Here is a 26,794-nt window from a genome sequence, read left to right on the forward strand (position 1 = left end):
ACTTTATAGCTGGGAAAATTGATTCAATGCTTGCCGCTTCACCCAGAATTGACCACAAATGACATGTGTGCCACCGCCTACTTGGTTTGTGTTAATTTTACGCCTCTTGATGATGTCAATGTGGGGTTTTTACAAGACAGAAATCTCACATTCTAATCACTGGCAAAACCTCAAGGGTGAAAACTCTGTCTGCTGGTGTGTTAAGACAGATAAGAATCCGCAAAGATAAGGATAATATAGTTGGAATATTTCATGGAATGGGAGGTAATTGGACATTGCTGGCAAGCATATTAATATGACAGCATTTCTTTCAATATGATTTGACCAGTTTACCCAGAAATGGACTGTTGGAGATTGTATTGTGTCTTTCCCTTGTGTCTTTATTGAAATTCAAGGCAGTGGCAAACATTTTCCTCAGGCGCTTACCTTTCTCCATTTCAAAGATACTTGACAAAGATTTGATGTGCCTTTGTCAGGGGGGAAACCATAACACTTTACATTTCATAACATAACAATGGGTGACACTAGCAGTGGAGGAATCACAAAGAATATCAATAATAGCCTACAACACTGGGGAGTTGTGTGACATGAATCTAATATATGCACACATAGACACATACTGTATACAGGTGCATAAAGAAAGAAAGGTTAGCGTGATTGATATGGAAATCAGTTGTGGTTTTTCAAAACTCTTTTCAATATATAATGAAATGCAGACCACTGTTGATTTGCCTGCAAATTACTCTCATCTTTTGTTTGGGTTGGTGTCATGTTGGCAAAAAGGAATGCCAGAATGCTAGGCTTGTGTAGGGAAATAATCGAATTTGTGCATTAAATGCTGTTAAATGCAGTTTGAACATGCATCATAAGTCTTTGCTTTCGTCTCTTTGGTCCAATTGAGTTGTTGTTACATTTTACATAAAGAGTTGATACATTTCTGTGGATGATTCACAAGCTGGGAGTTGATGTTTTGTGATAAAAGCAAATCTTTAAATATTGTCTACAGCGGGGTATATTCAAATTATTTTATCAGCAATTTGTGTGAAAATGTTTACAAAGAGTAACAAATAAATTAGATCTTTTGTACATAGGAGTCAACATGGTCATTGTCACAAATTTGCATATTTGATACGTGACTGATAAAGTGTGCAGAATCTTAAAGGGATAGTTAACCCAAAAATAACATTTGGGTAAATACAATTCTCTCAACTTTTACTTGCCCTCACACCATCCCAGATGTGTATGCCTTTCTTTGTCTGCTGAACACAAGTGAAGATTTTTTTGAAGAATATCTCATCTCTTTAGGTTCACACAATGCAAGTGAATGGTGACCAAAACTTTGAAGCTCCAAAAACCACTTAAAAGCAGCATAACTGTACTCCATAAGACTCCAGTGGTTTAATCCATGTCTTCTGAAGTGATCTAATACATTTTTGGTAGAAAACAGAACAAACACAACTATATTCATTTCATCATCTTTCTTTAAAAATGTTCAATTGCTGTTCAATTCTGAACCTCAGACTGTCAATTAGACCTTTCGTAATTATTAAATAATCGTCTGATCGCTTGCTATTTGATCTAACCGTGATTATTGAGATAACCGCAATTATTGTGTCCTTCAAATTACAATCACATTTTAATGTCCAAATAAGGGAATTTTAGGCAAGTATAGAAATGCCATTAAGTTGAACTCCGAGCGTCACTGAGCTGATCACAACCAGAGCAGCTCCTGTCCGTAAAAGCACGTGTCATGCTTCTGAAGCACAAAAATATTAGCAAACAAATATAACATTGATAGTAAACGCAAAGCACTTCGGCTTCACTTTAATCTTGTAATGGCAAATGTCATGGTCATAACAGGTTTATACACACAGTGTTAATGACACGCAGTGACATAGAGGAGACGCACACTTACTCTTACACTTATTTCTGTGGAGTGAAAAAATTATGAAACTAAATCTCAAAGGTTTTGCTTCATGAGAAATAAGGCTTGTAGGTTTAAACAAAGAGCATTAAAATAATCTGTAAAAGTAAAAACAATTTGGATAGAAATATGTTACTATTGCACAATATAATATTAAATTATACTATATAAATATATTAAAAATATATAAAAACATTATTAGTATTTGTATTTTAAGTTACAAAAACCACTAAATGACATAGATGGGGAATAGATTTGCATTTCATACAAATATCTTGGTTATTAGGTGCTATTGTTTTTTTATTCAGACTCAAAGTTTAATTTTATGTGTGAATCAGTTACTCAGAATAGTCTTCACTTGATACAAGTTCAATAGTAATTGTTGACTGACCAAGCCTTCCAAAATAAAATAAAGACAAAGTGGCAAAAAATAGAAAGTTGCATGGTCCCTAGTACAACTGTCACATATAAAGTTCCCCTTCTGTCACTCACTCGACGTTGTGTCAATTTAGTGACACTAGGGGTCACTCTTGAGAGCCCCAAACACCTCCCATTCTATGAGAAAAGGTCAATGAGAATTGGTGAGTGGAATTTGCATGCCACTTCCCTTGACATACGGGTATAAAAGGAGCTGTAAGATTATTTCTTCGGAGCCTAGCGGTTGTACTATCAGCAAGCTGAATACAACTGCTGTTCCATTTACCTCTTAAGAAACGTATGCTATTGGATATACGGGACATTTCCAGCGGCTTTCTCTCTTTCTGCACGACGAGTGCAGATTTCGCCCCTGGGTACTTCGACAGCACTAAAATAGTGTATATTCCTGCTAAAGAGTATTAGAGTTTTCTCTATTAGAGCACACACATTGACGTTGAGCGTCTTTTTAAACGTTGGTTCCAAAATGAGATCAGCTCACCTCACGGTCAGCATGATGTCACTTTTGGGGCCTGCGAGCATGATGAGTCTACGATCGCTGCATCAGAGAGCACACTGGTGAGGTCGGATGCCGATGACTTGACTGGGTTGCCATCTTCAGGTCTGCCTGCCCAGTCTGAGGCTTATGCAGAGCTGACATTCTTACCCGAGCTGCCGCAAGCATCGGGTTGGATTGGAACCCTCCACCCTCCCCTGAGTGCTTGCAGCTTGATGATTGGTTCCTGGGTTCAGGGTGCCGCTCATGTTTTGTGCACATACTTGGATCACACGCAGAGCTTTAGAAGCTCTGAGCAGCTCTTTGTCTGTTTTGGTGGACAGCAGAAAGGGAACGCCATCTCTAAACAGAGGCTTGCCCTCTGGATCGTGGACGCCGTTGCATTAGCCTACTCCTCAACAAGGAGTGTGGCATCCTCATGGGCACTGGCCAATGGCACCTCTCTAGCAGACATCTGCAGAGCAGCAGGCTGGGCAACACCCAATACCTTTGCAAGATTTTACAATCTCCAGGTTGAGCCGGTTTCATCCCGTGTTTTTTCAGGTACGAAAAGGTAGAGTTTGGTAATACGGAACAGCTGGACGGGTGTATCACTTGTGTATAGCGCCTTTCTCCTCTCCTGAGGTGAAAACGTGGGCTTTTACCCCAGTTGAGTTCACAAAGTCATGGACCCTGAATGTCCTTCCTCCCTAGCCCTATGGTTGCGCGAACTCAGAGGAGGACTTCTCAGCCAGCCCCACTACGGTGTCTAATATGCCCTGTACTTGGATAGGTGCACCACAAGTGCCGATTACTTCGGAAACCCCTGTGATGTATATTTCGTGGTACGGTCTCCCTGTTGACGGACCCGCATCTCCCCCTCTGTCCCCGGTCACTGTGTTTGTAGAGTTCCCCCACCTTTCATGGTTGGACCGACCACCGCCTCTTCCATGTGCGGCTGCTGAGCCCATGTGTCGTATTGCCACATGTTGACCTCTCCTTTTGGGCAGGATGTGGTCTCCATAGAGTCTTTTCCCCCTGAAAGAATATGAAAGGAAAAGAAAAGAACATCTTCCCTGATGTGTATGATAGCGTTAAATGGCCCCAGCAAATCTAATACTCTGTGGAGAGAAAAACATAGAGAGAAAAGGCCCCGGCTAGCTCCCATGCTAGTTACGTCGCCTCCCCCCCTCAGGGATGTGGGGAACTACATGTCGTCCTTTGGAGCACTGGGGGAGGTAACATGCAGACTGATGCTCCTGATTGCACCTGCATCAGCAGGTCACGTAACACGGTTCAGCTGTTGTGTTGTTTTTCTAAAGGGACCCCTAGTCTCACTACATCGACACAACGTCGAGTGAGTGACAGAAGGGGTACTACTGTAACCTCCATTCCCTGATGGAGGGAACAAGATGTTGTTTCCCTCTAGCCACAACACTGTTCTAGTCGCTGAAATGGCCGGACCTTGTCTCGGCTCCTCAGCACAAAACCTGAATGGAGTGGGCATTCCAGCTCCTTTTATACCCATATATATAATCTGTGATTTTATATAATCTGTGATTTTAACCTCTATAAACATCACATTTGATTGGTATAAACAAATTGGGATTCCACCAATGGCATGTTTGTCCTGTCTGTTACAGAAAAAGTAAAAATGGGTCTACAATATAATTGTCATATTTGGAATTTAAATTGTGCTGAAATGTGGAAATAGAGCCCATAAATGCATTTTACTGCTTTTACAGACACTGTTAGTTTTTGCTGTGGAGGTTAAATAGTTAAAAGACTGTATTGGATGTATCGGTTTGATAATACAAATTCTGAAAATAAATTGTGTTTTTATTAATCCGTAGATATTGGTCTTCTGGTGAGCATAGCTTTTTACATTTGTGAAATAGTCCTTATCACCGGTGCAACCAAGACCCATGGGATGACCAGTGGTTTCCTCATGAAGATAAAATACAGCATTTTCTTGGCCTAAAAATAAAGAGTACTGAATTTTCTGTAATTTTATAGGAATGCAAAAGATCAGGAGATATTATGACTAATGACCAAATTACTTTATTTCCATTGAACACTAAAGGAGATAGTGACATTCACTTTAATTGCATATTTTTTCCATAAAAGTAAATTATGACTGAAGCTAACATTCTACCAAACATCTCCTTTAGTGTTCCACAAAAAAAAAAAAACACTATACGAGTTTGAAACAAAATGAGGGCAAGTAAATAATGACATAATAATTTGTGTAATTCACTTTGCAATTGCTCAAAAAATTACATTGGACAAAAAAAATCTGGAAAAAAAGCACTAGTTAAATTTTTTAAAAGCAATGCAATTTGACACTTTCTGGAAGCATGATATCAGTATTTCAGGGCAAATATTAATAAAAAATGCACTAGGAATGATAGGAGTAAACAGAAGTGTAGTAAATCCCTGTGGGTGATGAATTCAGTACTGAATTGATGGTGGTAACAATTGCATTTAAATTTCCAATGCCCCAGCAGACAGGGAGACTTGACATGGGCATGAAGGGAGAGAAAATTGCTGAGACGACTTTGAATCATTCCCCCAGCTCCTGTGCCCTTGATTGATTGATTGATTGATCTTGATTGAAAATGCCAAAGGACAGCATTCAAAGTGTTCAAGTGAGAATTTTTCCTCATTGATGAATGTGAATGTGACTGCGGACGGGCTTATCACAATCATCAGCAAATGACCTCATTATAACCGCTGTGATTTCAGGTCGAATCACGCTAAAATTGCTCCGTGTTGCATGCAGCCCTTTTCTGTTCTACCACCATCTCTGTTGTTTATGTTGGTGCATGTAGAATTATGCCTTCATTTGAGTTGATTTATTGATTTGGTCTCTAAATTTAATATAAAATATTTCCTCTCACAGTGACAATGAATGCTAAAATCATTTACATAGGTTCATATTCTGATCTCTAAAGCTCATACAACTAAATTTGACAGGAGATTACCAGTCAGATCTGCAAAATTAAAGTCACCACTTCAATAAGAGGATATTGGAAAGATAGGATTTTCGGTTTTGATTTACAAAGACCACACAACAGATAACAAATGACAAAAAGAATCAGATTCATACAGTCGAGCAATCCGTCTGTGGCTCATGTAAACAAATATTGCAAGTAAGGCCTAATTTTCAGAGCAGCTATGAGCAAATAAGTGGTGGATGGTGTGACCAAAATCTTATGTCACATTATAAGTAACTTCATATCATGGTACAGTATGAGTAGCTATTTATCACATGTGGTGATGGGGGCGTGTCAGAGCGATTTCTGTGGAGAGTGAGGCCAGGAGAGGAAGAGCGGTAAGGATTGACACCTGTGGGAAATTATCTCTAACAGCTGTTTTGTGTTGCAGTGAGAGGTGGAGAGGGATAAAAGGGCAATCCAGACCGCCGGAGGATAGAGAGATTGAGAGAGAGAGAGAGAGCTGAAAAGCAAACCTTGTTGTGTTAGACTGAAAAGTGTGTAAAATAAAAGACATGCGTTGAACATTTACCTAGCCCTCACTTCATCCATGAGAAGAGAACATGAGACTTGTTCAAAATGTAACCCCAAAATGCTTTATATATTACATACAGTATGTAGTACTCTGTCCTTTTTGATAATCTTTGTGACTTCTCTACTTTAAGCAAGAAGAAAAAAAATCTAATTTATTTAATTTTGATGCAATAGTTCTTATGCCTGACAAATGAATGAAAGGTCTGGCATTTAAAAAAAAAAACACATTATACACCACTGTGACGAGGAGAAAGGAGGGGCGGGGCGGGGCCAGGCCGGGCCAGGCCATGACTATGCACGCCCGGCCCCCAATCACGATTATCAGATACGGCATTTTGAGAGAGAGAGAGAGAGAGAGAGAGAAACCACACACAGCTGCCATGTGTGTATTTGTGTTTGTGTCTTTGTTTCATGAAATATTATTTTGACCATTCATCCAGTTCCTGCCTCCTCCTTTCCCATGTTAACCTTATTACAAACACTTTAGTTAAAAACAAGACTCGAAACGATAATAAATTATAAATATAGTATGTTTGGATTACCCATGTTTGATGTTGTTTTAAAATAGCCAACATTTGTGTCGCACATCAGTTGAATTATAACTATAACACCAAGTTGTGATGTTGCTTGGCAACCATAAACACCAACAATTACACTACAGCCATGTCCACACTAATCCATTTATGTTTGAAAACTCTGTTTTCAGATTCCTTACTTCATAGTTTTCCAAAGTATGTGGTTATGAAGAACCTTTCCATTTTCGAAGAGGATGTAGGCGTAAACTTAGTAAAATGAATGCGTTTTCAAATGAAAACGTTTAAGGGTGGATCTGTCTGCACTGGAAACGCCCATCAGTGATACATTTTGGAGAGTAGGCTATAGATTTCTGCTTGGTGTCGAAAATTGCACTGTGGATATACAGCGGCATAAACGGTGTAGCAGAATCTGTAATGAGTGACATATTTCTGTCATACCGCCCAACCCCGGAGCAGATGAATAAATCAACTTCAAAATCATTCAGTTCGCAATGTCATTCATCATCCAAGTCTTTTTTGTGTCACAGATGCTCATTTTAAACTGCAGTCTGTGGCAAAGTTATGGAGAAGGCAATGTTTCTCATTTTCTTTGAATATAAGTAGAAAAAACAGCATAAAACTGCATTGTCCAGCCTTCTTTGCTTATCCTAAAGACCATTATGAGTCATCTTCAGTTTTGATGACATGGAAAAGCGTGACATTGAATATGACTTGGTGTCCATTGTTCCAGGCGTAAAGTGCCCTTTCTCGAGCGTTGTAATCGAGCATGGAGATGTGAAAGTATTGGTTGTGGAATGGGATATCTGTGTACTCATAAGTGGAGGTCTTTGTGTTGTACGAATAATACACCTTGGCCCCAGTCAGGTGAGAATTGGTAATGTAGAGGGTTCCACAGACCATGAATGACTCGCCTGCATTCCTTTTCGAGTATTCTGTGTTCCACTTCTGGAGAACTTCCAATGTCTGAGGTTCTAACTGAGAAATTACAATGTTTCCCGCATTCTGATTGGTGGCGTATACGGCCCACAAACCCAGCTCATCAGCCATTAGATCAATGTCCGAGAAGCCTCCCCAAGTGTAGGGGTAGACGTTGTGGAATCCGGCGTACTCCAGGGCACGCTGAGCAAGAACCCGTCCGGTCTCAAAGCTGTATTTGACGATGATGTTACTCTGTTCCTTATTGTAGTACAAGGAGCCATTGTACACCACATGGTTGGTTCCAGCCCATTTAAAGGGAAGGTAATAGGTTCGCGATTCCAAGCCAGAGACAAAGTCTGCAATGTTTTTGTACTCTCGTACCACTTTGCTGTTGGTATATGTGTCCATATACCAAACCTAAGGCAAAAGGACAAATAGAGTATGTAGGTGAGCTGCAAACTAAATTATTTCACATGAGGTGCACACAGGATGTTAGGAATCCTGGTAAGGAGGAAAATTAATCAGGTATTGTACATATGACAGAACATTCATCAGGCAGAAGAAGAATGCAAGCAACTCCGCCTCTATGCAACTCACCCTATTATTTCTCGAAGATGCTAGTGGGTCAGTCATCCATGCACCAAACCGAGTCCCAGATGTCTTTATAGTCACAGGGCCTGTGATTTTCATTAATTTCCCACATGCTGGAAATAAACAAACAATGAATTTCATCCTCCCTTTTTCAAATGACTAAATTCCTAAAAGCAATTTCATGGCTTCTTAAGAGTCATCTTTTAATGATGTTTAAGCTTAGTGCATCTAACTCCCTATGACAGAATGCAATTATCAGAGATATTAATAACATATTGGAACATCTGTTGAATTTGCCTAACCAGCTAATTAATATTGTAAGGTTTTTAGCACATCTTAAGAATCACAGATGTCATTTGAGGAAGACATATTGTTATTTAACTGTTACTTGATGCTTACCAAAAAAAAATTGGTAACACTTTACAATAAGGTTGTATTCAATAACATTATTTATTTACTTTTGTTAACAATAACTGACAATGAACAATTCTTTTACAGCACTCATTAATCTCAGTTAATGTTAATTACCATAAACCAAGATGAATGAATGCTTAAAAAAAGGTGTTCATTGTTAGTTCATTTTTCCCAAATCATTTAATAATGTTAGTAAATACAACCTTATTGTATAGTGTTAGCAAATAATTGACAGATCAGAGAAGGATAAAGTGGAGTCAACGATATATCGATTACTCAAAACTTTTTGATTTGGTTTAATTTAAGAATCACTTTGCGACTATTAAACTATAGCCAATCAAATGCAATTTTTTGGGGACTATTATTGACTGTACAAGATGTATCATAAGGAACATGAATTTGATAAAACCTTTTAGGTGGCCATTTGGATAACATGATGTATCTTTCTCTTTTTAAATAAAATATTTTAATATACTATGTCAAAAATACTGTAATATTCACAATTAAAAGCTCCCTTCCCAGTTCTCCCATTATGGAAATTGAGCAGCAAAAATGGGTCATTCAGAAATCATCATGGTGTTTACATTAAGACAAAAAATATGACCACCCACATTTATATTTCAACAACTATTCTCTATTTTGCAGTATTTAAAATTCCATGTGGCGGGGTGTTGTTACTCATTTCTTATGTGAAGAGGTTAGACAAACATGTTTACATTAATAAGTCTTAAAGGCACAGTAGCATAAACAACCTGTTTCATTAGAGGGTTCAATCAAAATGCTATAAAATTGCAAAATATGCTACTTTAAATTGATATAAAATGACATGTTGATCATGATGTCAACATCATTAGGTTGTCAGGTTGTTTGATTTACTTTAACTGTTTATGTAAGAGTGGGATAATTCCTCATAAAGGTATATAGCACTTACTGAGTTTGCTCATGCAGTTGCGTAGACGGCTGTCCAGGCTGAGAACTCTCTGGTATAGCTGCTCGTAATCATAAGCTCCCAGTTCCTCCTGGATACCCGTCAGCACAGCAGACAGATTCCTGATTTCCTCTTTGAACTGAGAGATCAACTTGGCATCTGTTTTGTACTGCTCTAACACAGGAATCAATGGCTGTAGTTCATCCATACGGTCCTTCAGCTCCTATAGATACACACACAGATTGGTTTCTCTATATTGGGAGTAGAGATAGACCAATATATATATATATATATATATATATATATATATATATATATATATATATATATATATATACAGTATATACAGTATATATATACAAAAATATATGTGTGTCTCTATATAGACAACTCGCATATTTTCCATTAAATTCAACCCAAATCATTATCATAGGATTTTGATTATTTACTCTAGCCTTGCTCATTCTAGAAGTACGGAAATACCTTGGTAACATTTGTGTGTACTCTCTGCCACCTGAACTGCATTGATGTGCCAAGTGTTTGATACCGTGGCAAGATAAAAACTACGTATTTGAGTGTTCCAGACAGAGAACATCCATTTAAATGTTTGTTTGGATCAAAAATTTGTTCAGGCTCAACTAAAAATCTGAATATCTCAAGAACAAAGTGCGAATAAATCTGCGTTTCCATCTTATGTGTTCAGAAAAACTAAATCGTAATATCCAGGGAAATTTTACTATTTTTAAAAATAAAATACTCTTTTGCAAACTCAAATTCAATACAGACTTTGGGTTTTCAGGACACCGGTATTTTAGGGTGACCAGAGCCACATTTCAGATGCGAGGATTGGTGCTCTGGTTAGTCCAGGTACAAACTAAATATTCGGTCACATGACTTTTTGATGCACATCTTGTATTCCTAATAAATTCAATAGGAATTTCCATCACATTTCTGTGCATTTCTTCACATAGATTAAAAAAAAATTATCCATCTTAAGTGAGCGTATACGTTTTTGGTGCGCATTTTGGAGATTTATTTTGCATCTTGGTGTTTCCATCCAGTTGTTTTTATGTGATATCCCAAAATGCACATAAAAATACAAGGATGGAAACTCCTTGTGTGCTTAGTTTAAATAAGGGGTTCTCAACTGGGGGGGTAACGCCCCCAGGGGTTGTTCAAATGATGCCAGGGGGCGCTGAGAGCAAATTAGAAGACAGAGGGGCTTTAAGTCACAAATGGGGGCATTTATCAGTCATATATTAAATCGATCATCAAGTTCATCTTTGCATAAAAACGTTTATATACTCTGAATATTAGCCTACCAGTTCTCCATTATACGCATTTGTATCACGATTCATCTGATTCTGAACTGAAGTCTTGGAACGCATCTGAAGTATCTGGTCTTGCAGCATCAAATAGACAGGCAGTGTCTCTACCACGGCTAATGCACCTGAATGGCTCTGTAGATGGATACGGCTCAATTGACAGAGCAGGTGCGGTTTACTCGCAGAACGGTTCAAGCTCTTAATCTCGCAGAACTGCAAGAACCAGTGAAGCATGGTATGAGACGCGGAAACCATTTTAATTCAGCACAGAATTCTACATCCCCATCCTTGAATTTACTATAGTAACTAACTGCACTCTAGGCAGAAATAGATTCATAATAAATATTATATTATTACTTCAGCTCTATTAAATTTGTAATGGGCAACTGTGATAGGGCGGAGGGTGGGGCCGGGTCGTGATTATACACCCCCGGTCCCTTATCAGGCTAATTAAGCCTCCGAGAGCGATAAAGGCAGATTGCGGATGGTGGTGCGGGATGTGAAAATCCATATTCCATATGCTTACTATGGTCTCATAACACAAATAAAAAAAAAACACATTTTCATAAGGGCAAATGCAAAATATTTTAAAAATATTTTTTAAGATGAAATAGTAATGTGTAAATCCTAAAAAAAAAAAAAAAAAATTGGTTAAAATATTTTTTTTCAGTTTAAGTTAATTTTACTGGTTTTGTTTGCCTTCAGAAATTCCAAGAGAATTGAATCAATAAGAACCTGATGAAAGGAGTCAAACTATCAGAATTATTTAGCCACATAAATGTACCACATAAATGTTTTAATTTTACTTTTTATAGATGTTACTGAAATGCTCATTCTACATTTTTTCATTTTCTGGTAATAACAACAGTGAGGTCATTAGATATAGCTCTCATCTGATTCAAATCAAGAAATGCAAGGTTTGGTCTCACATTAATAGTGCAAAAGTCTGATGAACTGTAAAATTATTAAATTGTAAGTTGCATCAAGCAAATTAATCAAATAACAAAAATATTGAGCTTTATGTTTGTTTTTTTTTGTTTTTCTGCTCAATGTCTCAGGTTTCAGATTATGTTACATAATTTTGTATGGGGTGGAAGGGGGCAGCACAAGGTCAGGTAATGAAGTAGGGGGTCGTTCGTCCAAAACAGGGTGAGAACCACTGTTCTAAATCTTTCATCATTTACAATATTCATCTATATCTGTATCCTCACTTCAATGCATATTTTATTGTTTTGATTAAATAAAGATGTGTTAGAATGAAGTGTTTTAAATTGAAGCAAGTGCATGCAAAGAAAAATTTGATTATATGGATATGTGCCCCGTCAGCACATACAATGTGTCTCCATCTTCATATCTTGTGAATAATAATAAACCTTATTCCTCGTTAAACATCATCTGGTAATATATATATATACACACACACACACAAGATTAAGATAGGCTATACAAAGTTTCATTTGGTTAATCCTTAATAGAGTATTGTAATGGAGCCAAGTCTCCGTCACTTCAAAATAACATTCATTTTAGGATTGTTTATAGTTATTAGTCTCACATTATGCACCAAAATTTTATTTTCTGGGCTGCAAGGTCTGGACTGTTATTTCATATTTTAGGCATTATAGAGTTAAGCTTTATGCTTTGTATGAAAAGTGCTGTTGAACAAAAACATTTATTATACTATTCATTGTTATAACTGCATTTCTCCTCAATATTACAAAAATAACTGGGCTTAGGTGGTCGGGAAAAGAAGATCAGAATCAGAATGAGCTTTATTACCAGATGTTCTCATATACACAAGGAAGTTTTTTTGGTGATAGTAGAAACAAGTGCACACTACAGAACATTACAATGAGACAGAATATATAACAAGATATGATTGTAAATAGACTTACAAATAAGAGCACATATAACAGAATGGCGTATGTACATTTGCAAGTGTCAGAAAGCTTGTGATCCATCGATATATTGGGGTGGGCATAGAGAACTGGGTCAGTTTGATTGAGAGAAGATCAGGCATGATGGTATTAATGGCTAAACTGAAGAATTTACAAAAAAATGGCCAAATGACTGCTATTTGAGCCCCACATCTTTCAGCCCTTCCCATATCCATATGTACTATTTGTTAAATTCTTTATATATAAAGTGTTTGATGAAGTTAAAATATGTCATAAAGTAAAATTGCCCCTTTAAATATATGCATGTTTACACATTCATTACACATTTTGCTACATTCCTGTTTTTTGTATGCATAATTTGTATTATTTACAAGTATTTACATTGAGTTTACATTATGTATTACAAAGGTTAAAATGCTACTGTCTCTTTAAGAACAGTAGCTGTTCAGCAACCCTGTTTCGGTTGAGTGGATTATTTTACACGACCATGCTGTATGTTTGAGTTAATCTGACTGTAAATAACAGAACGGGTATTAAAAGAGACTTAAATCAATTAAAATTGACTGCGTGGATCTCAACTTTGAAAGATAATTGGACCGAGGGGGCCCTTAAAGAAAATTGGCCCCGGGCCCATAATCGCCACTGTCGGTCGTTCATTAGTAAGAACATCTCATAGACGCAGTGTTTTTCTATACACAGGTGATGCCTTTCAAATAGTGAAGACCACGTCAAATGTTTCATACATTGGCTCTTTACATGCTCCGTTAGATTTGTGAGGGCATTATTAAAAATGTTACCTTCTCAAGTACAGCCAAACCTACACATACACTGATGCTATTACGATTTACACATGTTGACCACAGTTATCCAAACATTTAACAGTGGAAACATCCCATTTATGCTGTTATTGAGAAATTCCATTATTTAACCTTTGCTATTTAACATTTACAGTGTAAATGTAAAACTGTTCAATGAGGACTCTAACATGTTTTTGACGTTACAAATATTACAGCATTATTTTCTATAAAGGTACTTTGAAACAATTTGTGTACTGTGAAAAGTGCGATACCAATAAATTGACTTTAATTGACAGTGTCACAAACTGAATGCTGACATTTGCATTTAGAGGATCTTTGCAACTTCATATTGCAAAAAGTGTACCTTAAAATTTCTAGCCATTATTGTTTTCCTGTCCTCTTCGATCTGCCCGAACTTGGTCCGTAATCCTTTCATTTGATTTTCCATTTTCATGACATACTGGAAATCTCGCTGTGTCCGTAAATTCAGAACTTCAATGGACTGAGACATGTTCTGCACCTGTGTCACAAAAGCCACATATTAGCAAGCTTTATAAAACCCATTAGTTACTTAAAGGTAATGTGTGTAATTGTTGTAATGTTAAAATATTGCTACTCTATTGCAAGTTAACTATGCAGAGACAACTATAAGTAAGCAGTTCTTAGGTTGATTTCCTCAAAAAGTGCAAACTTTGTGGCTATGTGGAGCTTTCAAAATGGGGGTGATGTTCCATAAACCTGTTTTTGTTGTTTTGTTGTTGTTGTTGTTGACAATAGTGATTCAAAATTACATTCAAGGTTACATTTTAGTCTATTTCTGACACTATTTAATGGCTTTAGAAGACATGGAAAATAATGTTGGAGTCTTTGGACTATTTCATACTTGCATGCTGCTTTTTTGTCATTGGTCAACATGGACTTTAGCTGAAAGGCAAAAAACAGCCTGGGCATTCTGCTAGATATTTGCTTTTGTGTACCACCGAGAAAAGTCATATGTATTTGAGTGACATGAGAATAAGTAAATGATGACATTTCATATTTTTACATTTGAGGTAAATTAGCCATTAAACACAGCAGGTCTGAGTAAGAGATAATGGAAGATACTTGGAAGTCACATGACTTTTTGCAGACCCTTATGGATAAACAGACTCTAATTAAATAATTTTTAAAAAGGGGCAGATAATAAAAACCCTTTTTCCATCAAAAGTTCTGATTAGCTACCTAGACAGGGGCACGAGAGAAGTGGAATGAGTGGTGCTCTCCTTAGACTTGGGCTTTCTTTAAGGCTATAGGGAACAATGGAGGCGTTAATAAATGTACATATCAATATTAACAGCAGTTGCGCTCCTACTGGATTGAGGCATGCATAATTTATCAGAAAATCAGGTATTAATGACCTGCATAAAATCAGCCTCTCTCTAACGCAGTGGAAGCACCCTTTAGCACTTTTCCAATTATACTGGAGTGTGTATATGTGTTTGAAAGTGGGAATGAGACTAACAAAAGGGGATAAAAAGGGATGGGGTGAGGGAGAAATATGCATTGTGTGATGAAGAGGATGAAAAAGAGGAAGAGAGGGAATGAGTGTTTGAGTATATGTGTCACTGTATTAGTGGTGGCCTACAGTAGCTTCTGAATTTAGTCCATCAGTCTAAACAGTACATTAGTTGTCCACACAATATATTAAAGCCAAATGTGTGTGTGAGTTTTTGTGTGACAGAATGAAAATAAAGCTAGAGAGAAATATAGAGACATTAAATAATAATTATAATAATAACAATAATAATAAAAACCTGTCAGTGTATAGTAGAGCTGGCTGATGTAATGAACATTCATGATATATTTGCAATGATTTTGTTGGCAATATATTATTAAACAACATTGTGAATATGTGATATGATTTTAATGGGTTTTTATTTTTCCATTGAAGGAATAGTTCAACCAAAAATGAAGATTATGTCATCATTTACTCACCCTCATGTTGTTCCATAGGAATAATAAAAGTAAACAGGGACTCGTATCATAAAAGTGGTCCATATTATTTGTGTGCTATAATCCTGGCCTTCTGAAGTTATGCAATAGCTTTGTGTGAGAAACACACAGAAATGTAAATCGTCATTCCATGATCATTTTCCCCTCCCACGAAGCTCTGAAATGGACTACAAAAGCTGTATGAGCTACAAAAATGGTTCATCAACACTATTTAATGCAACACAACATTGGTTCACCTGTTTTTTTTTTTTTTGTGACCAAGTGTCACTAAGTTCAATAGCTCCAAGCTTGGTTCAATACAAGTTAAGTTCAATCGACAATGTTTGTGGCATAATGTTGATTACCAAAAAAAATTATTTGATTCGTCCCTCCATTTCAAAAATTGAGATTACTGTGAGGCACTTATATTGTGAATGAGGCCAATTTTTGGAGGGTTTAAAGACAAAAATGTGAAGCTTATAATTTTACAAAAGCACTTACTATATATACATTCTTCTGTTAAAATATTGTAATATTTGATTTGTAAAGCTGTTTAAATCAATGCTTTCACTGTTGTTTTAGGGTTTAGGGCGTAACATGGCAACATAGTTGTAAAATTGTAATTTAACTTTTTTTGTATTGAAGCCGAAAAATTCCTTTAACTTTTATTATATGAAAAAAGATTGGCCAGTATGTTCTTCAATATTTCTCCTTTTGTGTTCCTATAAAGAAAGAAAGAAAGTAATTTGGGTTTAGAATGGCATAAGGGTGAGTAAATGCCAAGACAATCTCACGGGAAGTCGGCATGATGTTCCCGAAAGTTCCGGAACCCTAGGATCGGCAACAGTATGCCGAATCACTGACATGCCTTATATCCCATCTGACATATTTGGAATGGCTCAACAACAGTTACTTTCCCTCATGGCACGTCTGGTAGTGCATTGCGTCAGTTGCATGGGAGACCACAGTTCAATCCCCATTCAAATGAGGAAGAGATCACATTTGTATAAACAATCATGAGCATGATAAGGAGGTTGCATTTTTATCCTTTACATTGCATTTTGTCACTACTAATTGTTAGGGTTAGATTTGGGTTTTGGTTGGGGGGTAGATTAAATAAAATAAGCATTTCTCTTCACTGTTTTATACCCTGTTGACCTCTCCAGGATATAAATGTATGTTACACTTGTTTATATGCTCTGAAACACTTACCACTTTAGCCTCTGGAGGCAGTGTTTTCAAATTCGGTCAAAGTATACAGATTTTGGCTAAAGGAAAATCGGTACATACTTGCCGATTTTTATGTGAGATCAGGCTGACAAATGCACTGGCTCTGATGCAGCATTTCCAGCATGTGTACAGAACCAAAGCTCAAAACCTAAACTTACCTGAAGCTTTAACACTGCTCTTTTGCGACCTTGCATGCATGTTATTTCATGAAATGTACCTGTAAATATGTTTTATTGTTTTTTTTTTTTTTTTTAGCTATAGGATGTCATGTGATACAGGTTTTGAGAAGCCCCTCAGAAGAAGACAGAAGGTGAGAGATAACAAGTATTTATGCATGAGAACCTTCTCCAGCAGCTGTCGGAGCTGTCTGCTCTTGGCATCCCTGGAGCAGAGGTTTTGTTCTGGTGCGACCACAGTGCAGATGCAGCGTCCATCTGCATCCTGAGCAGAACTGTACACCTGCCATCCCTCTTTTGGACCAATTGTCTGCACACACACACACACACACACACACACACACACACACACACACACACACACACACACACACACACACACACACACACACACACACACACACACTCATGTTGGTCTACCTATCATTATGAGGACATTCCATAGACATAATGACTTTTATACTGTACAAACTATAGATTCTATCCTCTAAACCTAACACAACCCCTAAACCTAATCATCACAGAAAACCTTCTGCATTTTTAAATTTTCAATAAAACATTGTTTAGTATGATTTTTAAGCGATTTGAATTATGAGGACACTAGAAATGTCCTCATAAATCACATTTATAGCATAATACCCTTGTAATTACTAATTTGTAACTTACAAAATTGTCCTCGTAAATCACAAAACACACACACACACACACACACACACACACACACACACACACACACACACACACACACACACACACACACACACACACACAGAGAGAGACACAAATACGTTTGTTTTACTGGATGGGACTTTCCATTGACATCTATTGTTTTTATACAGAGCTAATAATACATTCTATCCCCTAACCCTCTCCCTAAACCTCACCGAATACTCTCTCGTTTTGTGAATTTTCATTAAAGGGTAAGTTCACCTAAAAATGACATTTCTGTTTTCATATACTCACTCTCTTGAGACTTCCATTCTACTACAGAACACATAAGGATATATTTAGAAGAATTTCCAAGCTCTCTGTCCCTAGTCATATTCACTTTTTTTGTCATTCTTTCAACCTAGTCTCATAGAATTAATGTTACTATAACACAATTTTTGCAAACTGAGTTTTACTTCCTTGTGGAGACATTGGCTGGTCCCAATAAATGTAGTCGATTTCTGGTTTTACTGTATTTGAGGGGACATTTGGTCCCCAAAATGTAGGACAAACCTGACTCACATACACACACTTTACCTTATCAGTATTACACTCACATTTACTTTGCTGACTGTTTGCTAGACAGAAACAATATGATACATGCATTTCATCCTTTAAACAAATTCAAAGGAACGTCATTTATAAATCCTGTCTCTTGTGCAGCCTTGAGATCACCATTAACAGCAAGGCTACAGCAGGAATACTAAAACCCAGTGGTATCTTTTATATCAAATGCGTGAAGGCCTTACATTCAAAACAAGTTAAACACATGCTTATCTGGGCAACAACAGTCAAGCACACCTTTCCATTGCCCCAAGACAGTAATTTCTTGGAAGATGAATAAAGTAAATGGCTGAGGTAGACTGAAAAGTAAAGGAGGCCACAATATACAGCCACTCTTATCTATTGGAAATCTGTCTAATGCAGGACCTGAGGACCTTTGACATCATAAAGGTGGGCGTGTCTCTGTCAGTCAGTGTAATGCCAATGTTCTCACACTTTAATCCACTTGCGCTGTAACTGATCCAATTCCCTGGCTTTGATGTATAATTTGTACAGTCTAGGCTGAGCGTTGATATGCAAGACAAATAACTTCACTCAACAGAGCCATAAAGGGCAAAAACAAACAGATCTTGAAAGAACAAAATAAAAAAACAGTACAGGGAGAAAGAATCGGGCTGAAAAAGGAACGGGTGGAGAGCAGAGGGAGGTTTTTGAGGATTCACCTGAGAGGACAAACTGATAAGATTCCCAACTGAGGATAAAGGCATGCCATGTCATACATGCGCCCGCACACACACACACACACACACACACACACACACACACACACACACACACACACACACACACACACACACACACACACACACACATTGCATTTACTGCCGTCATCCTTGAATGCCTCCATCTATATTTCTTTTCTACTACTCTCACAGAATTTCTCTTACTTTTCTACCCAGCTCTCTGTATAAAGTGTCAATATACTGTAGAGTGGGGTCCACAGTATATATTGGAGTCCACGATGAAAAATATTTAATTGAAAAATGTATGAAAGTTTATTTAAAATAGATAAATATAAATTTGAAGGATTTGGAAACATTTAAATGAAAAATAAACAAAACAAAAAAAATAAACTAATTAAGATTCTGCACTGTTACTCAGAAAATCTATGAAAATGTATGACCATGTTAACTTTTGTTCACAAGTTCAGATTTCCTGCCATCAATTGAAGCACACAAGATGTTCTTTGGAACATTCACAAATCATGTTGAGATAACATGGATCGTCAAATTTTGTACAAACTTGCCACCTCGAAAATTATAGAAAAAGGGGGACATGCAATATACTAAGAAAATAAGTAAGTCATGTTTTTTACTAAAATTTTTATGCTGATAATATAATTTCATATCCACTGCCACACACTTGTCTTGCCACCAGAGGTCTCAGTCTCCTGATTACTGATCACATGGGACATTCAAAACACTTGTTGCTCTTTCTCTCATCAGTCTCTGCTTGTGTATGAATACCCAATTCTCAATAGCATTCATTGTGAAGTATAACATGTTAGTACACTGCAAATTCTAAGCGATTACCTCTGTTACTCAATATTCTACTGGTTTTGGATTAACTTGTTACCCTGGATTTAGCCCTTGTCTCACGTATTGGATTTATTTGCCCTTCTTTTGGACTTGTGTTTTGTCCCATTGCTCTGTATTTGGATTACGTCTCTGTCTTTGGATTTACTCTTTTGGTAATCAAATACTCTGCACATGGATCAAACTCCTTTGGCTTCGTCATCTGACCTACAGAATACTTCGTCCAACACAGATCCAGCGGAGACTCAGAATGTGAATGCTGTTCTTGCCTCACAAGCTTCCCTTCTCTCAACACACCATGCAGCGTTAAGAAGGCTATCCCATCTTAGATCCTTAAATTTGTACACACCACCACCACCCAGCAGACTGCACCTGAACCAGCCTCTGCTGCCCTGCCACCAAAGCTGCCACTAGCACATCCACCACCTTCAAGTAACCCCCGAATGGCACTGCCAGATAAATTAGATTATTCTTCGGTCAATGCTGAGGCTTCCTTTTGCAATGCTCTATTTATATTGCCCAACAACCCAAACATTTTCCCACTGATGAATCCAAGGTGACATTTATCACTTCTCTATTAACGGCCAGAGGTATACAGTGGCTACAGCAGGCTGAGAGAATAATAGATAGGTCTGTTACTCGCTGGAAACTTTAACATCTCGCATCAAGACAGTATTTGACTATCCCTTGGGAGGAAAGGAGGCGGGGGAGCACTCACTAAACATTAAGCAAGGCTGAGTCTCTGCAGCTGAGTATGCACTGTCTTTTAAGGACTCTAGCTGTTCAGAGAGGTTGGACAGATTAAACATAAAACGTTTTATATCATATTGGACTCAATAATGCATTACAGTCAGAGCTTGCCTGCCGAGATGAAAATCTGACGTTGGACTAATATATCCAACTGTCTATTAAGATTGATAATATTTTCAGAGCGCACCAACCCACTTACGATCACAGAACATTCATTGAACCTACCAAAGTAACTGCAGCCATTGAACTCATGCAAGTGGGAAGAGTTTGTTTGAGTACTGAAGAGACAACGCCATCAGCATCAGGGCTTGTGCTTGTTCTGTGGTGAATCTGGTCATTTCTTCGCATTCTGCCCAACACTCCCACAAAACCCATAACCATGAGTAACGAGTCATGTGTCATGCTAGAAAATAGACCTTTGTCTGTTCCAGATACTATTCAATGGAAAAACAAAACCATAACAATCTCTGATCTAATTTTTTCAGGAGCAGCTGGAAATTTAATTGACTATGAACTCACAACAATTCACAACAACCTTTATCTACCATTCCTTGTGTCAACAACCTTTATCCTACCATATTTCTGGTTGACCCCTGGGCTCTGGTACTATCACCCTTTCCACTGTCCCCTTCACTCTACAAATCAGAGCTTTGCACTTTGAGGAGATTCAATTTCTGGTCACTCACTCTCCCAAAAATGCACTTGTTTTAGGTTTCCCTTGGCTTCCCTTGGCACAACCCGGAAATCTCTTGGCGTGAGGGACATATTCTGAGATGGGATTCCCATTGTGAAATGCTTGCGACATGAGATACTTGCTCCTTGCCACTTCATCTGTATCAAATATTCAGCTGAGGATTGCAAAGATAAAATACCTTCCATGTATTCAGATTTGATTGAAGCATCAGTAAGTCAAAAGCAACGCAACTACACCCTCACCGACCACATGATTGTGCCATTGAACTCTTGGCAGGTACAATTCCCCCCAAGATTTAAGTTAATCCTCTGTCAGCCCCAAAGACCCAGGCCATGGAGGAGTATGTTTCAGAGGCTTTAGAATCTGGTTTTATTCGCCCTTCTATTTTTCTGCTGCTGCTGTTTTTTTTTTTCATTGAGAAGAAGGATGGGGGCCTGAGACCATGCATGGATTAACAGGGTCTTAATTGCATTACCATAAAGTATCCACACCCACTACCCCTTAGTCCCAGCAGCACTTGAGCAGTTACATGAAGCCAAAGGATTCACCAAATTGGATCTCAGAAATGCCTATAATTTGGTCAGAATTCACGATGGTGATGAATGGAACACAGCGTTTTCCACCAGTAGGGGGAACTATGAATACCAGGTAATGCCCTCTGGGCTTGCCAACTCACCTTCAGTGTTTCAAGCATTTTTCAATGAAATCTTCAAGGACATGATTAATAGATGGGTAATTGTTTATACTGCCCATTCTAAAACACCCTGACCCAACACTGACCTTTGTTGTTGAGGTAGATGCTTCAGAATGTGGCATTTGAACAGTTCTGTTCCAGAGACATGGACTTCCACCGAAACTATACCCCTGCAGGTTTTTTTCCTGCAAGCTCTCACCCACAGAGCAAAATTATGATGTAGGGTATCTTGAGCTTCTGGCCATGACTTCTGCATTTGAGGAATGGCAGAAAGGGTGCTCAGCATCAATTTTTATTGCTGACAGATCATAAAAATTTAGCATACATTCAGGGGGCAAAGTGGCTGAATTTCATAGAATTCTAACGATTATATGATTTGCCCCTGAAACAGAGTACTGACAATGCCATTCTTCCACAGTCCCTGGTGGTTGCTCCTGTAAGGTGGGAAATAATGGAGGAGATTCAGCATGCACAGCTTACTGACACACCATCTAGGACATGCCCACCTGAAAAGGTCTACGTTCCCGAGCAGGTATGAAAAAAATGTTATTCAGTGGGTTGATTCCTCCTTAAGCTCAGGTCACCGTGGTATTCAAAGAATGGTAACACTAGTGCAAAACAAATTCTGGTGGCCCACTCTAATATCGAATGTATCTGTGTTTGTGAAAGGCTGATTAAGCATCCGAGAGGGATAAAGGCTGATTGCGGACGGTGGTGCGAAAGAGAGATTGTTTACGGACATGTCCGTCACGACCCGGCCCCAATTTAAATTATATAAAATGAAAATGTTATATTAAAATAGAAAAATGCAAAATAGAAGCAGTTTCAGAAGTGGTCTCCAACTTATGGACCCTAAAGTTCAAATATGGGCACACACCCATAAACAAACTTTCACGCACACGCCCTAAACTAAACTAATATCTATAGACAGCAATAATTTCTGTAATTTCAGACAAAATGCTTCATAATGCTGTGTGATGCAAAGATTACATGTGTACCTTGCATACAAGCAACATCAGCTGCATTTCACCAAATACTTTCTATTATTAAATGATGGATTCTTTAAAAGTCACACAGAGTATGACATACACATTCACTTCAATATTTGTGCTGGCGAAACCAAATTGCACCTTCCAGACAGAGAGCAAGGTCTGAAAATACAGCATAACTATAACAGGACAGAGTTGGAACATTGACTATGTATCACATTTTGACTATACAGATAATGATGATCATGTCTTTCAAATATACATTTCTGTCCTAATGGAAATCACTATGTTTCTGTTATGAGACATTTCAAATCATTTATGCTTGAACATTTGTTTAAAGTCTTGTGTGTTCATATCTCTGACTATAGGAGTGCTCACATATAGTAAATGCTTTATGTGATATTTTATACTGTGAAAATGTAATGCACTGCAGAAAAAAAAAACAGTCTGATACTGTTTCGTTCTCACCAGCATATGGTGCTGTCATGCTTTGCAACAAGCACTGATATAAACAACACCTGTTTGAGAATTAAAAGGCTTTGCCTGCTGCTTATAAAATTATTATCACTGTAAGATTTATTTTTGTTGTTTAGCTGGTGGCACTGAAGTTTTTGATGTGCTGCCTTAATCCTGGTGTACAAAAGGTTCTTTGAATGTACCTTCCTTCCTTCATTCTGCAGTGTTTACCTGTGCTAATGATACTACATTGTATGTATAACTCATTTGTAGTATTCTCAAGGTATGTGGGAGGGGAATGATAACCTACAGACAAACAAGAACAGCAAATTTGAGTTTATCAGACATAAAGAAAGATAAAAATTTGAGAAATTGTATCAGTACTCTGACCTTTATATCATATCTCGAGTACTTCTTAGAAAGTGAGCTTGTGATATAGAGGCATAGATAGATAAAAGAGGCTACATCACATGATCAGTCATGTGTATATTAACTCTCAGCAATACATCTGTCTGCTATGTTTAGATATTCATAATGCAAGTGATTAAACATTCCACCGACAGAGCTGTATCCCCTAGGTGTGTAATGCAGTTTGTCACCATAAAAGGAGCATTTTGGTATATCAAATTAATCATCATGAATCACTCATCCCATGGGCAACAACAGTGTAATTAGAAGCCCATCAATCTGCCATCCATTCACATTCATGAAGCAAAAATGTAACCCAAACAGCCCTCCTGCTGGGGGTCTATGGATATTTGCATTTCTTTTTGACTTTCCTACATTTGAAGACTTCATACCTAAACAAGCAATGGTCTCACCCATTAGTGGGCCTGTGATACAGTAATTACATAGTAATTATATCATAAGTACATCGTTATACTTATAAACTACAATAATTAATTGAATAATTATTTTTAAGAGCTGTTTGTAGCTATACATTATGTATTGTGTGCATTACAACAATAATAGCAACATGTAAAAAGTAAAAGATGACATTGTATTGTAAAATAGTATCAAGATCTAGTAAACATTTTAATTGGTCTGGGTAAGTAAAAAAAGTGCACGCAACAAAAGCACAATGTTTTCCAATGGCCAAACAGACTGTTCAGTCAAAAGCAATTCACTGTCTGGTTCATGCAGACATTGCATATGCTGTCTCTATATGGTTACTTCAGCACCACGGCAGTGTGGACAGCTCCTCTCCGTCCATGACTAAACATATAAAGCACATCACCATAGACTTTTTAGCACTTGTTGCAGCTATTAATATTGTATTTTTTCAGCAATTTTTAAGTCTCTCTAAATTAAAATAATGTGCAGTTTTCTTTCACACCACTGCATAAAAACATTGAACACCTTCCAAAGAAGAATTACTATTTTTTTGTATTTCATTTACTGTGGACGGCAGTGGACCAGAATTAAACAATACATCATTATAAAGATTGGTATGTGAAATACTAACATAAAGTGCTGCGTCATATGCATCTAAACTATTTAAACGTTGGTGACGATGTTAGAAAACCCCACAAGAATCTTATTCCGATGCATATTTTCTGCATATATCACTTCAAATATATTCTTATAAACTCACTAATACATTCTCATTAAAACATTAAATAATAATAATAATAATAATAATAATAATAATAATAATAATAATAACAATAAAGTAAAACAGACAAACAATGTTACATGTTGGAAAAGTGGCAATAACAAAATTCCTTAAACCAAACTTTATTATCAGTATCTCATCTGTCGTAGCGTGTTTATTTCCATGAAACGTTTGTATATTATAATATTTATGCTATGATGATATAATACTGCGGTATCAATTCTCAGAGAACCAAATGAAATTATGTTCAATCCAACTTCCTTGGAGTCAGTAGCTGCCAACTTATAAAAAAAAACAAAACAAACAAAAAAAAAAATGTCATTATTTCAATCTGAGGAATATGCAGTCTAATAAAATAATAGGCTAATAATAACAAATCAATGCGTTATGTTCAAATATTTTAAGATTGCAGCTAATCAACGTGAACTTACCGATGATGGATACAGTCCGAAGACAATCAGGAAAAGCAGGGGATTTAATGCACCGAACAGAACAACCATACTGTCACGGCACTCTATTGCACTTTTCTCGCGTTAATATGACGTCCACGGCGTAGGATCCGGCTGTGTGGCTGCTGGCAGATTATTCCCGAACTGAACTGGGCGGATAGGTCCACATTCATTACCCTGCAGCTCCGCGAGCTTCCCTCGTGCAGCAAATACTGAGAGCGCTCTGCCCAAAGTTACGACCGAACGCGCATGAGGATTCAGCAGACAGCGCGCGAGAGCGTCCAAGACTATCAAGTATGGAGATGGAATTGTTGCATATTAACATACAAATGGAAAGAGATTCACAAAAATGAAATGAATTCACAAATAAATGAGATTTGCAAATAAAAAATATTTACAAATATATTTTTTAACTCACAAACACAACAGTCCAGCATTCATTTGTGAATCACATGGATTTATTTGTGGATCACTTCCTGTGCATTTGCAGATCACTACACACACTAGTTGATTTTGAAACAAATCTAGCTACAAGATGTGCACACAAATCTAGAAATAGGTAGACTCCACCCATAGTATACTCAAGCCAATCAGATAACAGCCACATAACTCTGACCAATCATAGCACGTTTCGTTTTACTATCTCCTGAGCAAGGAATCAAGCACATAAAGGCTGTGTCTTGTTTGGAAGATTGCGTCCTCCAGAGGTCACTTTTGTCGGCCGCATACATCATCGAGTCTGTGTCGTTTCTAGTAGGACACTTCGAATGCAGCATTTCTTTCAGAGAATTAGGAGGATGCATGAGGTATATCCTTCATGGGCACTCACAACCCACAATTCTTTGCTTCAACGGAAATGTTAATGTTACCGTTATCTGATTGGTTTGAGTAGATGATGGGTGGAGTCTACCTATTTGTAGATTTGTGTGCACATCTTGATGCTAGATTTGTTTCAAAATCAACAAATGCGTGTAGCGATCCACAAATGCACAGGAAAGGATCCACAAATAAATGCGTGTGATTCACAAATGAATACTGGACAGAGCTGTGTATGTGAGTTAAAAAACATAATTGTAAATCATTTTTTAGCTGCATGGTGTGTTCAGCAGGGTTGACATCGGCATAGCAGTGGTAAGAGAAATATTGTTTCATTAGACCTGTGGACATTTCTACAAAAAGTAAGATCTATGTCCCC

General features: G+C 37.5%; 1 protein-coding gene across 1 annotated transcript; it reads right to left on the reverse strand.

The window, feature by feature from the left end:
* Positions 1-7,112: 7,112 nt before the first annotated feature.
* LOC127635236 (noelin-3-like) lies at positions 7,113-25,802 on the reverse strand. The gene is made up of 6 exons (XM_052115127.1): positions 25,582-25,802; positions 17,312-17,455; positions 14,133-14,288; positions 9,755-9,974; positions 8,416-8,522; positions 7,113-8,235 (listed from the first exon to the last, which is right to left on the reverse strand). The coding sequence occupies exons 1-6, from the start codon at positions 25,648-25,650 to the stop codon at positions 7,558-7,560; spliced, it is 1,374 nt and encodes a 457-aa protein (XP_051971087.1). The 5' UTR covers positions 25,651-25,802; the 3' UTR covers positions 7,113-7,557.
* Between the last annotated feature and the right edge of the window lie 992 nt (positions 25,803-26,794).

Source organism: Xyrauchen texanus, chromosome 42 (genome assembly GCF_025860055.1).
Source record: "Xyrauchen texanus isolate HMW12.3.18 chromosome 42, RBS_HiC_50CHRs, whole genome shotgun sequence".
Classification (NCBI taxonomy): Eukaryota; Metazoa; Chordata; class Actinopteri; order Cypriniformes; family Catostomidae; genus Xyrauchen; species Xyrauchen texanus.

Excerpts from the sequence above, each read along its gene's own strand:
- LOC127635236 (XM_052115127.1), bottom strand. The coding sequence starts at position 25,650 with ATGGTTGTTCTGTTCGGTGCATTAAATCCCCTGCTTTTCCTGATTGTC. Across the intron at positions 14,289-17,311 it reads TCCGACAGCTGCTGGAGAAG|GTGCAGAACATGTCTCAGTC; the intron begins GTTCTCATGCAT and ends TTTGTGACACAG. Across the intron at positions 9,975-14,132 it reads TAATGGCTAGAAATTTTAAG|GAGCTGAAGGACCGTATGGA; the intron begins GTACACTTTTTG and ends GTGTATCTATAG.